Source organism: Mesoplodon mirus (assembly GCF_964341445.2).
Source record: "Mesoplodon mirus genome assembly, chromosome: 1".
Lineage (NCBI taxonomy): Eukaryota > Metazoa > Chordata > Mammalia > Artiodactyla > Ziphiidae > Mesoplodon > Mesoplodon mirus.
Window position 1 is genome coordinate 613,116 of NC_138976.1, and position 20,088 is coordinate 633,203.

At 63.2% G+C, this 20,088-nt stretch overlaps 3 protein-coding genes across 9 annotated transcripts in view; 2 read left to right on the plus strand and 1 right to left on the minus strand.

Moving 5' to 3' along the window:
* The first annotated feature begins 919 nt into the window (after positions 1 to 919).
* On the plus strand, positions 920 to 4,230 carry ENTPD8 (ectonucleoside triphosphate diphosphohydrolase 8). 3 transcript variants are annotated; one of them, XM_082618374.1, is made up of 9 exons: positions 920 to 1,225; positions 1,304 to 1,421; positions 2,011 to 2,161; positions 2,288 to 2,447; positions 2,536 to 2,766; positions 2,842 to 3,105; positions 3,243 to 3,353; positions 3,562 to 3,696; positions 3,769 to 4,230. In XM_082618374.1, exons 1-9 carry the CDS (start codon positions 1,100 to 1,102, stop codon positions 3,955 to 3,957), a joined length of 1,485 nt encoding a protein of 494 aa, XP_082474500.1. In that variant the 5' UTR covers positions 920 to 1,099; the 3' UTR covers positions 3,958 to 4,230. The 3 variants fall into 3 exon arrangements, with proteins under 3 accessions (XP_082474500.1, XP_082474499.1, XP_082474501.1); XM_082618373.1 differs by having other exon boundaries at positions 2,536 to 3,105; XM_082618375.1 differs by lacking the exon at positions 3,243 to 3,353.
* A 153-nt stretch (positions 4,231 to 4,383) lies between these two features.
* NOXA1 (NADPH oxidase activator 1) lies at positions 4,384 to 13,834 on the minus strand. 3 transcript variants are annotated; one of them, XM_082620847.1, is made up of 14 exons: positions 13,425 to 13,834; positions 11,801 to 11,883; positions 10,834 to 10,942; positions 9,609 to 9,743; positions 9,085 to 9,192; positions 8,071 to 8,130; positions 7,781 to 7,824; positions 7,142 to 7,274; positions 5,851 to 5,995; positions 5,569 to 5,627; positions 5,173 to 5,327; positions 4,902 to 5,016; positions 4,697 to 4,811; positions 4,384 to 4,593 (listed from the first exon to the last, which is right to left on the minus strand). In XM_082620847.1, exons 1-14 carry the CDS (start codon positions 13,599 to 13,601, stop codon positions 4,505 to 4,507), a joined length of 1,527 nt encoding a protein of 508 aa, XP_082476973.1. In that variant the 5' UTR covers positions 13,602 to 13,834; the 3' UTR covers positions 4,384 to 4,504. The 3 variants fall into 3 exon arrangements, with proteins under 3 accessions (XP_082476973.1, XP_082476972.1, XP_082476971.1); XM_082620846.1 differs by lacking the exons at positions 9,085 to 9,192; positions 9,609 to 9,743; XM_082620845.1 differs by lacking the exons at positions 9,085 to 9,192; positions 9,609 to 9,743 and having other exon boundaries at positions 4,902 to 5,030.
* Positions 13,835 to 14,206: 372 nt separating this feature from the next.
* EXD3 (exonuclease 3'-5' domain containing 3) overlaps positions 14,207 to 20,088 on the plus strand; it is a 78,229-nt gene continuing 72,347 nt past the window's right edge. For all 3 annotated transcript variants that reach the window (XM_082628001.1, XM_082628002.1, XM_082628004.1), the window contains exon 1: positions 14,207 to 14,291. The gene's annotated coding sequence lies outside the window, so the exon portion shown is untranslated. The remainder of the gene's footprint in view (positions 14,292 to 20,088) is intronic.

Genomic DNA, 20,088 nt, shown 5'->3' on the forward strand with positions numbered 1-20,088 from the left:
CCTGATGGCGGCTCGAGCAGGTCACCCGTCCTCTGTGAGCCGTGCTCTTCCCTCCTTAAGATGGGGTCATGACGCAGACGGGCCGCCTGGAGCCCAGGGCCCTGCATTCGCCCTGAGAGGCGGACGCCCCCCGGGAACAGGCGCATTCCTGTGGGGATACTGATGCCGCACCAAGTCCATGAGCCTCAAAGCTCTGCAGACCTCAGACCATTTCCTTTGGACAGTGGTGGCAACTGGCCCGAGGCCCCTGGTGACCTCGTGTGCGTGGGCCCCCACTCAGGGACATTTGGGGGCTGGAGAGGGCCCTGCAGAGGCCTCAGCCACTGAGCTGGTGCCATGGCCCCGTGCAAACCACATTCCTGGGTCAGCCTGGGCCGGCTGTGAGGGACTGTCATGGGGCCAAGTGAAAAGTTTTAGATCAGAGAAGCCTGAGGTTGGGTTTTTAAACAGAAACCAGATGAATCTGTTCAGAACCCCTCGGCCTTCAGGTCCTTCAGTAGAGAAACCGTGCTTCCCGGGACCCGCTGACCTGCTTGGCAACAATTAGACATCCAGGCAGTCGGTCACCTGTCCCCACCGAGTTCAGGCCTGACCTCAGGGCTCTTAGAAAACTGTCCTGGGAGAGGCCTGGGGTGAGGGCTGCAGGGAGGAGCCAGGTAGGTGGGAGAGGCGGGGCCCTGGGTTCCCGGAGTTTACTGTGGAGCTGGGGCTCCTTATCCTGTGGGGGACGGGAGGAGAGCTGGGGTCCTGGGAGGGTGTGGGCAGTGGGGCTGCCAGATCACACGGGGGTGGCTCCGCTGGGCCCCGGCGTGGCACTAGAAAGGGGGTCTCCGGGACCTCCCCATTGCTGTGTGTTGCAGCCTAGCCTGTCGCCAGACAGGGCATCCCGGTGCCCAGCCCCTGCCGGCCCCTGTGACACTGTGACACCATGCGTAGCCCGGCTCTCCGGCGTGGTCTTTAGTCCTGCCCATCGACCCAGCCGGGGTGGGCTGTCTGAGCCCCGGGGAGGACCGAGGGGCTCTCCAGGGCAGCAGCACCTGCAGCCAGCAGAGTCTGGCTGCTCACTGCTGCCCACCCCACAGGTGCCAGTCCCACCCCCATGGGGCTGACATGGAAGGAACGGGCCTTCACAGCCCTGCTGGGGGCTGCAGCGGTCTCAGGCCTCACCACGCTCATTCTCTTCCTGGTGGAGGCCACCAACGTCCTCCTGCCTGCAGACACCAAGGTGTGCCCCCAGACCCCACCCAGGGGAGGCTGGGCCATGACGGCCCCTACGCCCTCCTGACCCTGGTGTCACTCCCAGTTCGGGATCGTGTTCGACGCTGGGTCCTCCCACACATCACTCTTTGTGTATCAGTGGCTGGCAAACAAGGAGAATGACACAGGTGTGGTCAGCCAGGCCCTGGCCTGCCAGGCGAAAGGTCAGTGGGCAGTTCCATCAATGGTGGACGGGTGTTGGGAGCTGCCAGCCGCTGCCCGGCTGGGGTTTCCAGCTGGATGGAGGTTTGGGAAGTGGCACAGGCTGGAGCTGGGCAGTAGCAAATCAACCTAAAGGAAAGGGGCTCAGAGAGGTTCAGTGAGTTGCCCCAGGGGGCCCAGCTGGTCAGTGGGAGCTGGGCCAGGGCTCTGGATCTGTCCTGCCTGAGCCTGCAGAGATCCGAAGCAAACTCTTCCTGCTCCTGGGGCTCCAGACGTGGCATCCCTCCAATCTCTCCCCCGGACTTCACGTGGCCTCTCCCCTGTGTGTCTCAAATCTCCCTCTTCTGTCTCTTGTAAGGATGCCAGTTGTTGGTTTTAGGGCTCACCTGGGGAATCCAGGATGAGCTCATCTTAAGATCCCTAACTTAATGACATCTGCAAAGACCCTTTTTCCAGATACGGTCCCATTTGCAGGCTCCAAGGGTGAGGATGTGGATGCATCTTTGGGGGCTATTTTTCAACCTCCCACAGGCCCTTTCAGCCCAGCTTCCTTTGGGGCTTGGAGCCTTGTCCTGTGGTGGTGTGTTTCAGGGCCTGGCATCTCTTCCTACGCCTCTGACCCTGCACAGGCTGGCGAGAGCCTGCAGGGCTGCCTGGAGGAGGCGCTGGCACTGATCCCAAAGGCCAAGCATCAGCAAACGCCCATGTTCCTGGGGGCCACGGCTGGCATGAGGCTGCTCAGGTGTGGGGGCTGGTGTGGGCCCGCACACGTTCCTGGGGTGCAGTGTGAGAGCTGTGGTCCCTGCTCAGGCGGGAAGGAAGAGGGGTGGCTTCTGCCATCTCCAGCGTCCTTGTCCTCTCCGTGCAGCCAGAAGAACAGCTCTCAGGCGGAGCACGTCTTCGCAGCAGTCAGCCGGGTCCTGAGCCAGTCTCCCGTGGACTTCTGGGGTGCTGAGCTCCTGGCTGGGCAGGACGAAGGGGCCTTAGGTTGGGTCACCATCAACTATGTCCTGGGCCTGCTGGTGAAGGTGCCACAGATGGTCCCAGGGTGGGAGGGGTGCTAGGGGGGGACATCGTGGCTGGCCCCAGGACTCAGTGCCCCCTGTCTGTGGCCAGTACTCTTTCTCCGGAGAATGGATCCGGCCTCTGGAGGGGACGTTGGTGGGTGCCCTGGACATGGGTGGGGCCTCCACCCAGATCACCTTTGTGCCTGGAGGCCCCATCCTGGACACCACCACCCAGGCCACCTTCCGCCTGTATGGCACAGAACACAGCGTCTACACCCACAGCTACCTCTGCTTCGGGCGCGACGAGATGCTGAACCGGCTCCTGGCCGGGCTGGTGCAGGTGGGCTGCTCTGCGGGAGGTGGGCGGGGCGCCCTGCCAGGCGGGTGCTCAGAGGTGCCCCCACCTTCCCCGCAGAGCAGCCCAGGCCTCCTGGTGCGTCACCCCTGCTACCACAGTGGCTACCGGGGCACGCTGGCCCTGGCCCCCCTGTACGGGTCGCCCTGCGTCCAGGCCGCAGCCCCCAGAGACCTCGGCCAGAACCTCACCGTGGAGGGGACGGGGAACCCCGGGGCCTGTGTCGCCGCCATCCGGGGTCTCTTCAACTTCTCCAGCTGCGACGGCCGAGGAGACTGCGCCTTCGACAGGGTCTACCAGCCCCCCGTGCGGGGCCAGTTCTACGTGAGCCCCCACGGCCTGCCCTCGGGGCCCAGCTTCCCCTCGGGGCCCCAGGTGGGGTGGGGTGGGGTGGGGCGGGGCGGGGTGGAACCCGGCTCACCCTGGGCCCCCTGCCCGGGCACTTCGTCCCCCCACCCCAGGCCTTCTCCAGCTTCTACCACACCTTCCACTTCCTGAACCTCACCTCCAGGCCGTCGCTGGCCACGGCCAATGCCACCGTCTGGGAGTTCTGCCAGAGGCCCTGGAAGCTGGTGGGTGGATGCGGGCCGCCCGCCCCCCACCTGGGCCCCAGCTCCCTGGGCTGCAGACTCCACTGAGCAGGGACCCCGTCCCAGACAGTGTGGCCGGGGAGCTGGGGGGCTCCAGGCAGGAGACTCAGGGTCACGTCTCCGAGGGGGACCAGCCTTGGGGGCCCAGGAGGTGAGGCCTCATGGGGCTTCTGGCCTCCCGGGCCCCCAGGTGGAGGCGAGCTCGCCCGGGCAGGACCGCTGGCTGCGCGACTACTGTGCCTCAGGCCTGTACATCCTCACGCTTCTGCTCGAGGGCTACGGGTTCAGCCAGGAGACCTGGGGCGGCATCGAGTTCCGCAAGCAGGTGACGGCTCAGGGCGAGGGGGGGTTGGGGCCTCGGGCACCGCCCGCAGCCTGAGCGGCGTGTGGCCCACAGGCCGGTGGCACCGACGTGGGCTGGACGCTGGGCTACATGCTGAACCTGACCAGCCTGATCCCCGCTGAGGCGCCTGCCCAGTGGCGGGCACAGAGCTATGGCGTCTGGGTGGCCGGAGTCGTCTTTTTGGTGCTGACCCTCATGGCCATTCTCGGGGCCACTGCGGTGCAGCTCTGGCTCCGGGACTAGGCCGGCTGCCACCTGGTGCTGGAAGGCAGAGGCCTGAGCTGGCCAGAGCCTTCCTGAGCCCCGACCCCCAAGGCTTGCCCTGGGGGATCTGGCCCCATGGTCACATGGCCCCCTTTTGCCCTTGGGGTCATTCTGGCCACGGAGGCTGTGCCGTGGCCCCGACCATGGCCTTTAGGTCCCAGCGCCCCAGCGTGTTTCCCATGTTGCACGAGGGCTGGGCCATCGCGACCCCTGCAGCCCTCAGGGCTGTGTGACTGCAGACCTACGGGTTCAGGGCCAGGCCGAGCCTGGGATTGGGGGCGACTGCTGGAGGTAGAGGGGGCCCGGCTCTTTGGGAGGGGCCAGCAGCGGGCCCTGGGCTCTCCAGGAGCTGTCAGAGCCAGTGTCCAGGCCCTGCGGGCTTTTCCCAGAGTGGCCACCCCACACCCTTGGAAGCCTCAGTCAGGCCCCCTCAGTGGCCAAGCCCAGGAGACGGCCACACCTCAGTAGGGGCAGATCTCGCCTTTATTAAACCCTCATCGCCACGGACTTCTTAGCGCCAAGCTCCTCATGTGCGCCGGACGGCCGGGACCACGAAGCACTTGGGGAAAATACCGATGCGGCCGTCACAGTGGCCCTCCAGCCACGCCTGGTCCACTGCAGGGGGCGTCAGGGCATCACCACATCTGCTCGCAGACACCGCGTCTGCCCCGGGGCCCCGGCAGGGCGATGGGTGGGTGGGGGGCAGTGCCAGCTCTACCTTCGCACAGGACGTCCACAGTGTCTCCCGGCTGCAGGGCCAGGTCCTCGGGCCCCTGGGCGGAGTAGCCGTGCCGGGCCACCACCTGGTAGAGGACAGGCCGGCCGCCCACTCCCTGTGGCAGCGGGGAGGGCTGTAGGGTAAGCTCGGCACGGAGAGAAGGGCTGGATGTGCCCGCCCCGGGCCGCCCCCCACCCCGGCTCACCTGGCACTGTAGCCGCAGCTCCCCAGGGCCGGCAGCCGCGCCCCGCCAGGCCCTCTGCAGTGCCTCCTCCCCGGTGAGGGGCACCCAGCCCCTGCTGTCACTAGGGTCTTGGTAACTGCAAAGAGACGCCTCAGAGTGGGCAGCGCGGGCAGGGACTTTAGGGAGGGTGCTGACCTCTGACCTCAAAAGCCTCTCCCAGGGCCAGGACTAATAGGTGCCCAGCTTGGAGCCCTCCCACCCGGCTAGAGGGGGCCCGGAGGCTCCAGCTCACCTGAGCTGCCCAGTCTGGGCCTGGTGAGGGAGGGCCTGGCTCATCAGGGCCCGCAGGCTGGACAGGTCAGCTCCTCTTGGGGCCCTCAGGGCCAGGGTGAAGGTGCACTGCACTGTGAAGGTCACCAAGGACTCGGGGCCCCCTCCAGCCATACCCTGGGTCCAGGCAGAAAGGTGGTTGGTCTCCAAGGCCCCAGATCTGTGTGCCCAGGACTGCCAGGGTGGGCTTCGGGCCAGGGGGCAGGGCAGGGGCTGAGAGGGTGGGAGGGGCCTGGGGCTCTGGACTTGTGAGGCTTCTTTAGCTGGGGTCCCTAGAGGCATTCGGAGGATGGGGTCTGGCCTTGGAACCCCACATCCCTGGGGGGTGGAGGGTGACATGAGGGCCAGTGCCTCTTACCCCAGCGCCTGCAGGATCCTCAGAGGAGCCAGGGCCCGGCCCCCCATCCGCCAGCAGCCCTGCGGGGCGGGGAGGAGTCAGGGACTCCGGTGGCTACCGATCCCCAAAGGAGAACATGTTGGGAGTACAGGAGATGCTGGCACCACGCGCCCACCGGGAGCCCCAAGGCCACCAGCTTCCTCCCTGGAGGACAAAGAGGCTGCTCCCGGCCCCGCCCAGATGCCTGCCTGGGGCTCCTTCCACAAAGCACCCTCCCACCACCAGCTGCTCAGGGGGCCTCACCTGGAGGACCCACTGGCCAGCTTGCTCCACGTGGGGCCTCTGCAAGGAAAGCCACAGGCTGGGGCTCTGCCGGGCCAGGGTGGGGCCCTGAAGGCGGAGGTAGCTTTCCCTGGGCCTGGAGCTCGTCGGGGGCGGTGCCCAGACACTGTCCAAGCAGAGCCAGTGGTGAGGGGCATGGCCTGCAAGACAGCCTGGCCAGGTAGGAAGCCACAAATCTAACGCCGTTGGAGGTGAATTGGGGGCATGAACCAGGTCCCTATAGGCCTGGAGACTACAGACAGGCCACCTTGCACTGTGGGCACCAATCAGTCTTCCCCTGGCCCACCAGGAGGTGGCAGCTCCAGCTGGGGTTCCCAGTGACCCTGGGGGCTGGGGACCGAAGCCAGAGACCTGCTGGACTTCACCCTGTGTTGGGACCCTAAGCAGTGGGTGTGCGGAGGGGCAGCAGAAACCCCAGAGGGCCCCAGTCCTGGCCACACCGACCAGCTGGCTCAGATCCCGATTTCAGGTGGGATCTGAAAGTTGGACCAAGTCTGTAAACCGAGTGTTTAGATTTTATCAGACTTGTCAGCTGTTTAAAGCAATTGGGAAGCTGCTGCCCATTGTCAGGAAGGCCAAGTGCTCCAACACCCAGTATGTGAACTTAGGGCCACGGGGTTTCATCAAGCACAGCTGTGATGGATGGCTTTCCAGGGCACCAATCTGTCCACCGAGTTAGCTGGACATCAGTGAAAGAGGAAGAGAAGTGACCGTCTTGTTTCAAACTGAGTCCTTTGATAAATTGAATGTGAAATTTAACCACCTTCTCTGTGCTGGGCGGCCTCCCGGCTCCTGGGGCTGGCTGCATACCCCTCCTGGCACACCTGCCCAGGAGAATCCTGTGCCCCTCCCTTCCTTGGCCTCACCCAGTGCCTGGGGCATCTCGGGGAGTCCCATGTCCAAGGAGGAAGGCCGGGGGCCCCAGCTGAGGGGTGGGAGCCTCATGGCTATGATGCACGGGCTGCAGGCCCCTCCCGGGCCCAGGGCGAGGAGCAGACACCCAGGCTCCTGTCCATGCACATGTGAGCGGCAGTGTGTCCCTGACCCATGGCGTCCGGTCACTGTGGCTGGCTCCCGCCAAGTCCCTGGCCTGCCTGAGGAAGCCAAATCTCTATCCCCCAGCAGGTGATGAGGCCACCTGCCCTGCCCTGAGACCCTTGCAGGGCCCAGCTGTGGCTGGTCCTGAAGCTCAGCCTGGGGCGGGGGTCCTCCAAACACTATGGCCCCTGCCCGCCCTGCCCGGGTCACCCACCTGCTCATCATTGGTGACCAGTGTGCCGTGGTCAGCCCGCCCAGCCTGGCCAGAGCTGACCTCCATCTCCGCATCAAGGGGCATCCTGGGGCCACAGCGGGTACCAGGTCTGGAGGGGCCTGTGTCACGGGCCCTGCAGGGAAGGGGGAGGGGTCCTCGTCCTCAGGCCTCACCCAGCCAGCACGGAGGTCGAGGTCCTCCGGGAAAGGTGGGCCTAGGAGAGCCCTGAGCTGGAAACAAGGAGCACCCCAGTTGGACCGCCACCTGTGAGGCTGCATCTGGCGGGGCCGGCAGGGCTGCTCCCGTCGGCCTGCAGCCTAGCCTGCACCCCACCCCGGTGCCTCTGGTGCCCACCCCCAGGCCTGAGCAGAGCTTCAGTGAGGGGCAGGCAGGCCCCTTCCCCAGGAGCAGAACAGGTTCAGGACAAATGGGGGCACAGGGAGGGCTGAGCAAGGCGGGACCCCTTTCCCTGCACTGGGGCTCCAGCCAGTCCAGAAAGGGGACACAGCCACCCTGGCCCCTGGCCCGGAGTGGCCACACTGGGTCTGCAAAGGGGTTTTAGCCTCGGGCCGGAAGACAGGCCTCGCAGGGCCTCTGCCAACAGGGGAAGAAGAGTGGGGGGCCACGGCCCCTTCCTACCGTTCGGCAGCCCCAGGCCTGGCTTCACCACGTGCGTAGAGAGCCTGTGGGCACACAGTGACCCCCTCCTCAGGATGCAGACCCCAAGGAGCATCGAGGGCTGGGGGGCAAGGCTGCACAGTTTTCACTGGCTCTCTCCCGGGATGGGACGCCCCCCCACGTTTAGATCAGAAGGACGCTGAGAAGCCCGCGGGGAGGGTTTAAGGCGTCCTTAAGAGTAATGGGTCTGGAAGGCCCCAGCTGCAAAACGTCAGAGGAGAAGTCAGGTGGCTGGAAGGCTACCCACCCACCTGTGGCTGCTGAGGCCGGGCGTCCTCGTGCTGGCCGTCAGGGATGGCGGAGGCCACCACCTGGGGAGGGACAGCGAGGGGCCGGCCGAGTCAGGGGTGCCCAGCCCTCACTGTCCATTCTGAACCCCGAAGTCTCCCATCTGCCCGGGGGGCGCTGCCCAAGCCTGGCCCAAAGACGTTGGACCACGGTGGTGGGGGCAGGGAGGTGGGAAAAATACGTTTGAAGAAGGAAAACATCTGTGCTGATCATTTTAACTTATTTTTCATACAACCTTTAAAATATTCTTGTTTCTTAGAAGCAGTCATCTCCTGTGATAACAGGACTCCAAGTTGATGGATTAATGCAGCTCAGAGCCCCCTCCTCCATGCAGCCCTCCAGCAGAGACACACAGCACCTAGCCCTCGGGTGACCAGGGGGGTGTCAGGCCTGGCTGAGGGCCACCAGCTGGAAACCAGAGTGACTCTTCCTCTGTGCACCGGGAGTCCTCACTGCCCCAGCTACCACCCCGCCTTCGGGGTGAGCTGCTCCCCACTGTCCTGTGATTTTGCTGGTGTTGCCCCGCCCTGACCCACGGTGGGCAGAGGTGGCCCAGGCCAGCCTGCCTCGCTCCTCCCCAGGGTCTTGCTCTCTGAGGCAGAGATGCAGGGAGGCCACAGAAACACAAAACCCAGGAGATGCTGAGGCCAGAAGAGCGAGTCGAGGGCGGAGGGAGGCACGGCTGGCACCGCCTTGGGGGTCCTCAGCAGCTTCTGGGGGGCTCCACCGCCAGGTTCCAAGACCCAGATCTGTGAGCCCCATTTGGAGACACTGCTGCCCACCCCAGGAGCCTTGTGTCCTCTGTCCACCCACCAAGGCCTTGATGACCCCGGGTGTCCCTGTGAACTCAGCCTGGAAGCTCGGGACACAGTGTGAGCTCAGCAGGGGCCTGGCTGCCCCCCGCTCTGCGGCCTGCTGGGTGCTGCTGGCCCCGGAGTCCCTGGGGCCTGAGAAGCGAGAAGCTACCCCTCCCTTACCTTGGCCTTGCCCAGGAAATCCACGGGCTCCAGGTGTTCCAGGTGCCGCCTGTGCGGCCGGAAGACCTCACCCCTGGGGACCTGCCGAGGCTGCAAGGAGGCCTGTTTCTGGAGGGGCGTCCGGACAACGCAGACCTGAGCACTGGGCCAGGCCTGAGGCCGCAGGAGCCGCAAAGCAGAAGGGACGGCTTGGCCCTGTCACCTACTTCCCATAGCCCATGGGAAGCCCAGCCCACACCTGGGCACACAGGCCGCTCCTTCCAGAATTTTCTTCAGCTCATATAGTCAGTCTTGGGGGCGGGACAGATGTGAGCCCCAAACTGCAGGCTATGGGCCTGGCAAGCCACCTGAGTCAGCTTAGGAGTCTGGCTCTGCTCACCTTCCCCCTCACATCCCCTCACCTGCTCCCCACCTTCCCCTCATCTCCCCTCACCTGCCCCCTCACCTGCCCCCCACCTTCCCCCTCACCTGCCCCTCACCTGCCCCCTCACCTGCCCCCCACTTGCCCCCTCACCTCCCCCCACCTGCACTTGGCCCAGGGCGATGTCCAGGTCATCGCGGGCCCCTTCCGGCCCCTTGGAGATGGCTTCCTCTAGGCTGTGGGTGGCCTCCGCCCAGAGCCCCAGCTGGCTCTGCACTGCAGCCACGTTGAAGAGTACCTGAGAGTGAGGCGTGGGTGATGGCAGGCCCAGGACGCCCCCCCAGCCCCACCGCCTGGTCCCACACCTGGCCCTGCCCCTGGTCCAGCCACTGCGCTTCCCAGACACAGCTGCCCAGGGCTCTTCCGGGCGCCCAGCAGACGTGGAGCCCGCCTGGCTCTGCCCCTGGGCCGGCTCTGCCCGGCAGGCCTCATTCCCCAGACCCCCAGCTGGAGCGGATCAGCCCTCCCTGCTTTTCTGCTCTGAATGTCCGGCGGACCTCCCATCTCTGGAAGCAGCCTCTCGGCCTTTGCAGCCCCGTCCTGCACTTGGCCTGACCCCCTCCTCCCCGTGCTGCCCTGCTTACTGAACCCCCAAGAGTCTGGGGTGCTGTCTGACGAAGGCCTCTCTCTGTCCCGCCCCTCCCGGCGTGTGGAAGGACGTTTTGGGCTGGATGTGCTGGGAAACAGCAGCAAAGCCGCCAGTGCTCCCGGGAGCCGAGGGGGAGGGTGGGGAGCGCTCAGCCACGGCAGCCTCTGTCCCCACAGGGACACGGCGCTCCCAGAGCTGCTGTCCCATGGCCTGCCGGGGTCACGGCCGGCCGACTCCCACAGTCCGCCTTGCACACAGTGCCCCGGGCCGGGGCCACCCCGGCGGGACTTCCCCCGCGTCTGGCTTACTGGGACACGGGTGGTTCCCAGGGGCTCCGAGGCAGCACGTTTCCGGGAGCGCTAGGAGCACAAGCGCTCCTCCTAAGCCCCTCCATCAGTGCCCGCCCCGCCCCAGGAGGCCAGGAACGGCGCCAAGCAAGAACCCCAGGGCAGGGATGCCGGGGGCCCACAGCCAGGCCTGCTTCGGCCCAGCACCCCCCGCCCCGCCTGTCACCTCTCGCTGACCTCTGACCCTCCCCTGCGCCCCACGGTGGGATTTGGGGGCCCCTCTGGCCAGAGGGAGCACCTGAGTCAACACGGCCCCAGCTGTGACAGTGACAAGACAGCGGGACCCAGAGGATGGGGTCTTCAGGACGAGCGGCCTGGAAGGACCACCTGGGCCACCTGCCCACAGACAGCACCCCCAGCGCCCAGCCGCGTCCCGCTCTCCGCACGCCCACCTCCCAGGCCTGCAGCTTGAACCGCAGGCCCAGCTGGGCGTAGTCGATGGCGGCATTGTCCCTCAGCAGTGCCAGGGTCCGCTGGAAGTCGGACAGGGCCTCCCGGAACCTGTGGGCGGCAGGGGAGCCTGGCGTGGAGGCCCTCAGCGGCCAGAAGGCAGGGGGCGGAGCTTCGCCCAGCCCCACGCTGCCCCGGCTCCTGCTGCAGTGGTGGAGGCCGTGGTGGTCACCCAGGTCTCAACACGGGGTCCACACACAGACGGGCTGAGCAGCACGTGGGGCTCCAGCTCTGCCCTCTGGGCGCCTCGCTCCCCTGCCCGCACCCCAGACCCTCTCCCAAACCTCGGTGTGCAGGGTGCCCTGGGCGTGTCCTGCCTGCTTCTCGGGCCCCACCCCATGGGCCTCCCCATGCAGAGCCCCGCTGGAAGCTCCCCAGCCCCCACCAGAATCCCCATCGCCCCCCCGGAAGGCTCCTGGGTCGATGAGGAGGTCTCCCCCAGAGCCCACCTGCCCCCAGTGGGACCTTCTGTGGGGGCCGGGCCTGTCCTGCAGCCCGGATCACTTCTCTGGGAAGGGCCCGGCGCCGAGGGCTGGGTGGCTAGGGAGGACCCCCATCACCTCCATGTCCGGGGACACACCACTTCTCCAGCCCTGCCCTCGGTTTCCACGTGGGCAGAACGGGTATAATCGCGCTGTCCCGGCTACAGCAGGGATGCAGGAGCAAAGGAGGGGAAGCCGGCGCAAGCACTCTGTGATCCCCCGAACCCCGTAAAGAGCCAAGGGTCAAGGTGTGGCCCTGCCCTGCTTCTGCCACCACACGACCACAGCATCCTGTTCCTGGGCTCCCCTGGGGCCGCCCAGGAGCGGTGGGTAAGAGGAGGTGACCCGTGGGCAGAGAGGAACACAGGAAAGGGCTCTGCAGAGCCAAAGGGCCATCAGAGAAAGAACAGGGCACTTCTGTGCTCACCTCTCCAGCTGGAAGTTGGCCACTCCTCGCTGGAAGAAGCCAACAGCCATGCAGGCATCCTTGGTCACTGCCTGGTCAAATGCCTGGGGACAAAAATGCCCATGCAACACCCAGGTCTGTAACCCCGTCACTCCTGTGTCACAGATGCGGTCCAGGCGGATGCCCAGCAATGGATCAAGGAATCCTGTTGGCCCCCATCATGGCCACCTGCAGGAGAAGGTCTCCCGCGCCCACCCGGGGGGCCTCTGAGTCTGAGGCTGGGCGCACACGTCACGGCCACAACCCCAAGCCGCCTGGGCTCCCGAGGTGCCTTGCGACGCACTCAGGGGCAACTCGGTGGCAGCACAAACCAACTTGTTTACCATGAGGACAAGGAAACACTCCATCGCATTAATAATAGTTACTTTCGGGGGAGGGCGTTATGCAAGGTTTTTGTCTTTTTTAAATCCTAGTTTTGGTAGTTCGTACAAATTGACGCACTTCTCATCTATTAGAATCAGAAAGAGCAACAACACAAAAGTCTTAATATGTGTGTAAAACAGAGCTCTTCCTGAAACTAGACTCAGAAATGACATCATCTGTTCCTAAGGGGAACAGCAGCCACCAGTTAAACACAAGCAAGAGGAGGGCATACAGCAGCTATCAAGTTAAATACAGGCAACTGGATTGGTGTCATGGCCAACTGGGGGGCTTGTTGAACTGAGTTTGACCCGAGTTGTCCCCTCTCTCTGGTTAAATCACGGTTTAGAGGAAGTGGTGATTGGATTGGCCTCACACTGCTGATTCCATGGTGTCCAGTGATCACACCCCCCTTGTTGGATAACATTTTAACACTGACATTGCTGCTGAGATAACTGTAGATTCATACACAGATGTGAAGAATGACAGGGTAGGTCCCTTGAACACGTTTTCGGTAGCTGTCACTGATGGCCTGAACAACACGGGAACCTGGCTCTTTCTGAGGGGGATTCGGTGTGCTGCTGGCTTTTTGTTGTCACCCGTGGAACGTGCACCACTGTAATAAACCTGGGGGCTTGAAGGGCAGAGAGTGGCCTTGCTGGCCCCTCGGTGGAGGCATGTGTGTGTGTGCGCCCATGTGTACCCCCAGCTCTTGGTTCTGCTTTGGGGAGTGGGTGGGAGACAGGTGAGCACTCAGATCTGGGGTTTGGGCAGCAACCAGAGACCTTATCTCCTGGCCATCACCACAGAAGGCCCAGCCCAAACCCTACACCCTGGGTGCCCCTTCCCAGCCCCATCCAGCTTCGAGCCTGTTTGCGGGTATGTTAGCACCTCGGCCAAGAGCACCTGAGCCAGTGTTCATCCCGGCCGTCCCCCAAAACTGCAGAGCCTGGCACATGGTCACCACACAGTGGAGGCAGTGCCAGAGCCCTGCACCCCCATCCCGGCCCTGACTCAGCTCCGCTGGGGTCCCCTGCCCACACAGGCCTCCCCTGCTTAGGTGTTCACTGAGGTGGACCTGGGGAGACATCCTCAGTGGCCATCAGGGAGGAAGGGCAAGGGTCCTGGGCTCACCCCTGCAGCTGGGACTTTATCCCACCCCTCACCGACTCCCCACCCAGGGCCAGAGAGCAGCGTCCCCTAGGGGGACGGGCCCCTGGCTCACCCGCAGCGCGGCCTCCGGGTCCCCGGCCAGCAGGTGCACGCAGCCCACGTTGAAGCTCATCCTGGCGGGCGGCTCCCGGACGCTCGAGAAGAGTCGCAGGGCGTAGTCCCAGTCCCCACGCGCCCCGGCCTGCGCGCCCCGGTGCCAGTCGCGCACCAGGTCCCCGAGCGAGGGCATGACGACGTGAACACCAGCCCGGCCCCACGGCGGAAGTCGGAGATTCCTGGCCGAAGCGCGGCGGGCGCGGCCGGCGGCGTTGGGGGTCCCGTCACGGATCCGGTGGGGTGGCTGGGGGCCGAGGACCGCGGAGCAGGGGCCCCTGGATCCGGAGACCGGCGTGGGGCTGCGGGAGCCCTCCGAGGAGGACGGGAGGGTCGGGGACCGACACCGGCGCCAGGTACTCGGTGAGGGGCGGGGCGGGCCGGGGAGCGCCAGGTGCGCCAGGTGCGCCAGGCGCGCCAGGCCTCCTGCGGCCCACGGCGCCCCCTGGCGGCAGAGCGGCCCCACCCAGTCAGCCCCGCCCCCGTACTGACCGCGCCCCCAAACGGCGGCCTGGAGGCTCTCCCAAGCCGGCCCCGCCCCACCGGCCTGACCAAGACCCTAGCCTGCCTCCCGGCTCCTCCCCGGACCCAGCCCCGCCCCTCCGGACTAACCACGCCCCCAAACGGAGGCCCGGCTCCTCCCCTCGAGTCAACCCCGCCCCTCTGGACTTCCGCCTGGAGGTCCGCCAGCTCGCGCTTCCCGGCCCGCCGCCCACAGCTCACCAGGCCTCGTCGGCCTCGGTGCGCTGGGGAAAGCCGTCCGGGCCCGCTGCTGACGCCGTGGCCGCGGCCAGGCCAAGGTTCCGGGCGGACCCCGCCGACTCAGGTAAGCGACCCCGGGGCGCGGGCCGAGCGTGCGAGGGGCGGGGGCTGTGGAGCACGTCCTGGGCCGGGCACTGGCCACAATTGGTGCCCCTGGGGCCTCCCGCGCCCGCGGCCGGTGCTGGACATGGGCACAGCTGGGAGGGCTCCGGGGGTGGGTCACCCTGGCTGGGCACAGCCAGTCTAGGACCCCGGGTCGGAGCCGGAGGGGAGGCCCGAGGCTCACGTGAGGAAGCAAGTCGTGGTCCTCCCCAGCGACCCTCTGGGGACGTCCGTCAGGGCGTCCTTCCGCCCAGGGAGACCCTTCCCCTCTCCGTCGTTCCCTCAGCCGGCAGGACTGGTCCAGCCCCCACCTCCCGTGGCTGGCGCTGCCCCTGTGTGGGCAGGTGGGCCCCACGTGGTGCGGCCCAGGAGACCCTGGACGCCAAGCATAGAGCCCCTGTGTACCCCGCCCCCCACAAGTCTCTGGTTGATCTTAAAGATAAAACAGCCAGTTATTTTATCAGCAAAATGGGTTTATTAAGGAACAGCAGAGAATTGCAACTCAGGACAAGAGGGCTACAGCGAAAACTATAGGCAAGACCAGCTAATAAAGGAGAGGAATGTTACTTGACAGAGAAAAAGGAGGAAGTTGGGAGGGGCCGCTTGCAAGGAGAGCCCATTGGAGGAAACGGGGTTCAGGGTGGCGACGCTTCCCATTGGCTGGGCTGCTGCCGGCGGGGAGAAAGCCTCCCTTTTCCTCTGGGTCGATGTGAGGTACGTGTCTGCCTGTTTGGGGTCTGCAGACACGAGGAGTGGTGGTGTGTGAGAGCTCCCCCTTCCAGCCTTCCCGACTCCATTTTAATGAGGTTCCCTTCATTCAGTTTCACACCGTGAACACCAGAAGGTCCCCCTTTCTCCTTCACAGAGAAAGTAGAAGCCTGTAAAGACGGTGCACCTGCAGATGGAGCGAGGTGGTGCCTACCCACAGGGCCCTGGGGCTCCATCCCCAGGAGAGGCCGGGAGCCGCTCCTTAAAGTCGGGGGACCCCTACAGGTGCCTGGACCTCTCCCTTCTCAGCACACGTCCCACGGACACTCCTATTTATGTCTTATTTGCTGCCATGATCTTAGCACCTGTGTTAGGTTTTTTCAGAGAGAGTGATGATTGTTTTTTAAGGAATTAGGTCACGCACTTGTGGGAGCTTGGCAAGTCCAGAATTTTCAGCCCGGGGATGGGGGGCGGGCGGTGACAGGCTGGAGACCCAGGGAAGAGTCTAGAGGCAGACATCCCTGTTCCTCAGGGGACCTCAGTCTTTCCTCTTAAGGCCCTCAACTGATTGGACAAGGCGCACCCACATCATGGAGAGTCTCTGCTTTACCAGTGTTGTTTTGTCTACTGATTTAAAGGTTAATTTCATCTGAAAAATACTTTCACAGCAACATGTGACTGTATTTGACCAAATATCTGGGCACCATGGCCTTGTCGTGTTGACACATAAAATTAACCGTCACAGCACCCAACCCTAGAAACACTCCTGTAGATGGGCTCTGCCCTTTTCCGTACTCAGGACAGCACCCTCCAGGGTCCAGGGGAGGCTTGTGTCTCGGGAGATGTCAGAGCCCAGAGCCCAGCGGTAACACAGACACCCAACTGCCTCTGACGCTGGACTCCTCCTTCCTCAGTTGGGCCTGTGACTCTGCTCAGTTATGGCTGAGTCTCCTCCCTGTGTGGCCCTGGGCCAGCTCCCTGTACCTTACCTGTGCAGGCTTCCTTACCTGAGGACCAGGGACGATGAGGACGACCCAGCAGGGCTGCTGTGAGAAGGGCCTGCCATGATGCTTGAGAAGTGCTCAAAAGGTGTCCTGGGCCGCTGTGCCCCCGAGGACCCTGCTTCCTCACCAGTGTGGGCTTTGAGGTTCCCAAACTGCTGGCCTGGAGGTGGGCAGGGCCCGCACCGCACACGTGCTCCCTCCTCCCCGAATTCCCGAATTCCCGTGTGGACGCTCCCTTCCTCTGACCAGACCTCCCACCCCCCAGCCTCCCCGCAGCCCTGCCCGGTCCGGCCTCAGGATTCCCGCCTCCCTCGCAGCCCCAGAGGGTCCCTGAGCTCAGCTGCCCCCTCCCACCGGCCCACCTGGGGCTCTCCGTCGCTGCAGCCCTCACCCCCACCCTGTCCGTCCTTGCAGCTCACGCCCTCCACCTGACGAGCCCCGCCCACCGGGGCCTCTGGTCCCCGGTCCCTTCGTCCGGGCTGAAGGAGCTTGGCCTCGCCGACTGGTCTCTGTCCCCCTTGACCGTGAGCCTCAGGGGGGTCACACGGGCCCCGTGCGGGCACTTGCTCCGCCCTCGGCCCAACTCCTTCCTCATCCTCTCCTCGGGCCCCACCTCTGCCCCATCCTGCCTCCCAGCCCAGGACCCGGCCCCCTGGCCCCCTGGCTCCCGGAGGAAAAGCGGCAGCTGGAAGGGGGTCCGCGCCTCCTCCCTGGGAACGCGCTGCTCCCGCGGGGCCCGCCTGGGCCAGGTGCTGCCTCCTCCTCATCCCCACGTGTCTCCCTGGGGTGCTCCCTCTAGGTATCACATACCCCCTCGAAACAGATGTTTGTCTTCGCATCTTGAACAAAACACTCCCCTCCTGTGCCCACACCATTTCTTTGTTCCCCTTTGCAGCAAGACTCCTTGAAAGGATTGCCAGTACTGCGTCTCTGTTACCTTTGCTGGGTGCTTTTTAGAAACTATGGTATGACTCACGTATCATAAAGTTCATTTTTAAAGTGTACGATTCAGTGTTTTTGTCACATTGACAGAGTTGTGCAGCCATCACCACTAACTCATCCCCCGCTGCAGTCAACTCCCTGTCACGCCTCCCCCAGCCCCGGGCAACCGGTGGTCCAGACTCTGTGCTTTCTCCTCTTTTGGACAGTTCATATAAGTGGAATCATAAAGCGTGTAGATTTGTGTCTGGCTTCTCTCCCTCAGCATCGTGGTTTTGAGGATCATCAACGTTGTAGCGTGTGTCAGTTCTTCATTCCTTTTAAGGCTGAATTACATGCTGTTGTGTGGATGGACCGGTTTTGTTGATCCACTGACAGGCATTTGCGTTGCTTCCACTGTTTGGCTCTTGTGAATCACACTTGTGTGCACGTGTTTGTGTGCACGTGTGTTTTCCATTCTCTTGGGAGCCAGGTCAGGTGGTCACTGTGTGTAGCTTTTTGACTGTTTTCCCATCGTGCTTTTTACTCTTAATCCTGCGCCAGGCAGCCTTCCCACCAGGGTTCCACCCAAGCACTTGTCAGGGTTTCTGGTGGCTTCCTTGGGGCTCGTCCGCCCGTCAGTGCCTGGCCTCTGGGACACGCCTTCTCCGGGTCTCCTGTGCTCCACCCCCAGCCCGCCGCCTCTTCCACCTCCTCCGGCTCTGTCCTGGGGCCCTGCCTCTGTGCACTCACCACCCGGGGTCCCGTTGTTTGAATCACTCTCTGGGTGTTCTCTGTGCCCACTACTCTGCACCTGTTCTATTTCCATAATAAAAAGATGACGACGTACCGTCCCTGTGCCCACCAGTGTACACGGATTACTGTTGCAGCTCCGCTCCTGATAGCCCAAAACTGGAAACAGCCTAGATGCCCTGCAGGGGGCGCTGGTCCAACAGACTGTGCGTCCACACTGAGGGAGCCCACTGAGCAAAAAGGATGAGCCTTGGGCACACACAGCAGCTTGTGTGCATCTCAAGGGAGTGTGCCGAGTGAACACAGACCCCGAAAGGCCAGACTGTGTGGTTCCGTCTATGCAACTTGCTTGGAACGACAGAGGATGTGAACGGAGATCAGATGGGCGACCTGGGGCGGCTGTGACGGGGCAGCAGGAGGGCCCCACGGCGCTGGGGCGTTCTGGTTTGCGACTGAAGCAACACACGGGCCTGGTTGTGATTTGGGGTATGTGTGTATGGGTATATGGGACATCTATTGTTATTTCTTACAAGTATATGTATAGCTACAGTTATCGCAAAATAAAATGTTTAATTTAAAAAAATCCTTAAGAAGATTTCAGTTACAAGTTTTTTATTTTACAGATAGCCTGAAAATTGAAGTGATTAAATGACCTCTAAGATTCTTCCAGCTCTAAAATTCAATACTTTAGAGGTTGTTTAGAAAAACTTCCTTGTATCTGAGCTAAAATCTATTCCCCAGGGGACTTCCCCGGTGGTCCAGGGGTAAAGAATCCGCCTTCCAATACAGGGGACACGGGTTCGAGCCCTAGTGGGGAACTAAGATCCCACGTGCTGCGGAGCAACTAAGCCTGTGCGCCACAACTACTGAGCTTGTGCGGCCGCAACTACAGAGTCCACGGACCACAACTAGAGAGAGAAAACCCGCACGCCACAACTACAGAGAAGCCTGTGCGCCACAAGGAAGACCCCACACGGCCAAAAATATAAATAAATAAACTCTATTCCCCAGTAGCTGCAGAGGTGCCTGGAGCGGCTGTGGCCCAGAGAGCCCCAAGCCAGCCTTGGCCAGGACGTTGTTCGGCCGCTGCTGCCTGTGAGAACTTCCCAGGCTCCTCCTCCGTGGGGGCGGGGCTGCTGAGATTGGTAGGATCCTGTGATTCGTAAATCAGTAGAGGCCGGCACAGGGGCCGTGACCTGAGTGAGGACTAGACTCAGTGGCCAGCTTGGCGCTGGAACTTACTTCCAGAAGAGTTCAGTAACTGGTTGGTTCTGGAGCACAGATGTCAATCAAATGGGCAGGAATTGGGTACTTGGGAATTGATTTTCGCCCAGCACAAAGAATTTTTGTTTTCTTTTTAAACAATGGGCACTTCCAAGAAAAAACAAAGTGCCACATAAGATTTTTCTCTCAGGAAATAAAAACAGGCTCAGATGTGATAGGGGCACTTGGTGTCCGAGGCCAGCCGTGTGGGTCTCGGTCCCCCCGGGCTGTGTCCATCGCACAAGGCCACGGAGAGCCTCCCAACTCAGAGCTCGGTGACCACGCTTCTCCCCGGGGCTCAGCTGGGGCATTGGGTGCGTCATCAGACCCACCGCTTCAGGTGTTTACAGGCTGCGGAGGTGAACACATTCGTCGAGGACCCTGTCCCCTGCCCCGCCAAGAGGTCTTAAAGAAGAAAAGCACGAATGACAAGGAAGGGCGGCATTCAGACAAGAGCAGGGGCCCCTCCAGCTGGGGCAGCCCACGTCCAGGGAAGCCATGCACACAGCAAGTGGCTCCAGGTGAATCTCCTTGGAGGGTCAGAGTCGAAAGGAGAATGTAAAACAGGAGACTTTCAGTTCTGTCCTGTAGGATCCCGTGGTGAAGGGCTGCATCCTCCAGGGGGCTGGGTGTCTGGGTGCATGGGACCTGGAAGCAGCTGGGCACCCGTCTCTGCTTTCGCGCACGGAGACCCCCCTGCAGTTTCAGACCAGAGACTGACTGTGCTGCTGCCGGTCCCTGAGCTAATGTCCACTCGCAGCACCCCGCACGGCCACCAGCGTCCTGCCCCGGGATGGCTACCCTGCGGGCCAGGGCCTGTCCCTGAGCGAGGAGAAGCCAGAACGCTAGAAACTTCGAGCAAACCGACAGCAATGAGCCTGTAATACAGAACCAGAGCTTATGAAGGAGAGCTCGTCGCGTGGAGTGATCGCTGGAGCCAGTGAGTGCTGCGGCTCCCGAATTCCAGGGGTGAAGGGCCGGTCCGGGGGGCCTTCCACCTCCCAAGGAAGGAGGGCCAGCCGGAGGGAAGAGGGACGTCTGGGCTATCACGACAAAAAGGCAGGTCCAAGACGCCTGCGTTTAACCAGAAGGCATTCGTCTGCAGTGGGGAAG

Coding starts and splice junctions, on each gene's coding strand:
- ENTPD8 (XM_082618373.1), top strand. CDS start 1,100: ATGGGGCTGACATGGAAGGAACGGGCCTTCACAGCCCTGCTGGGGGCT. Junction 2,448..2,535: donor TCCTGGGCCTGCTGGTGAAG/GTGCCACAGATG, acceptor GTCTGTGGCCAG/TACTCTTTCTCCGGAGAATG. Junction 3,354..3,561: donor GCCAGAGGCCCTGGAAGCTG/GTGGGTGGATGC, acceptor CCGGGCCCCCAG/GTGGAGGCGAGCTCGCCCGG.
- NOXA1 (XM_082620847.1), bottom strand. CDS start 13,601: ATGCCCTCGCTCGGGGACCTGGTGCGCGACTGGCACCGGGGCGCGCAG. Junction 9,193..9,608: donor TCGCCCTGGGCCAAGTGCAG/GTGGGGGGAGGT, acceptor ACGCCCCTCCAG/AAACAGGCCTCCTTGCAGCC. Junction 5,628..5,850: donor CTGGCCAGTGGGTCCTCCAG/GTGAGGCCCCCT, acceptor CCCGCCCCGCAG/GGCTGCTGGCGGATGGGGGG.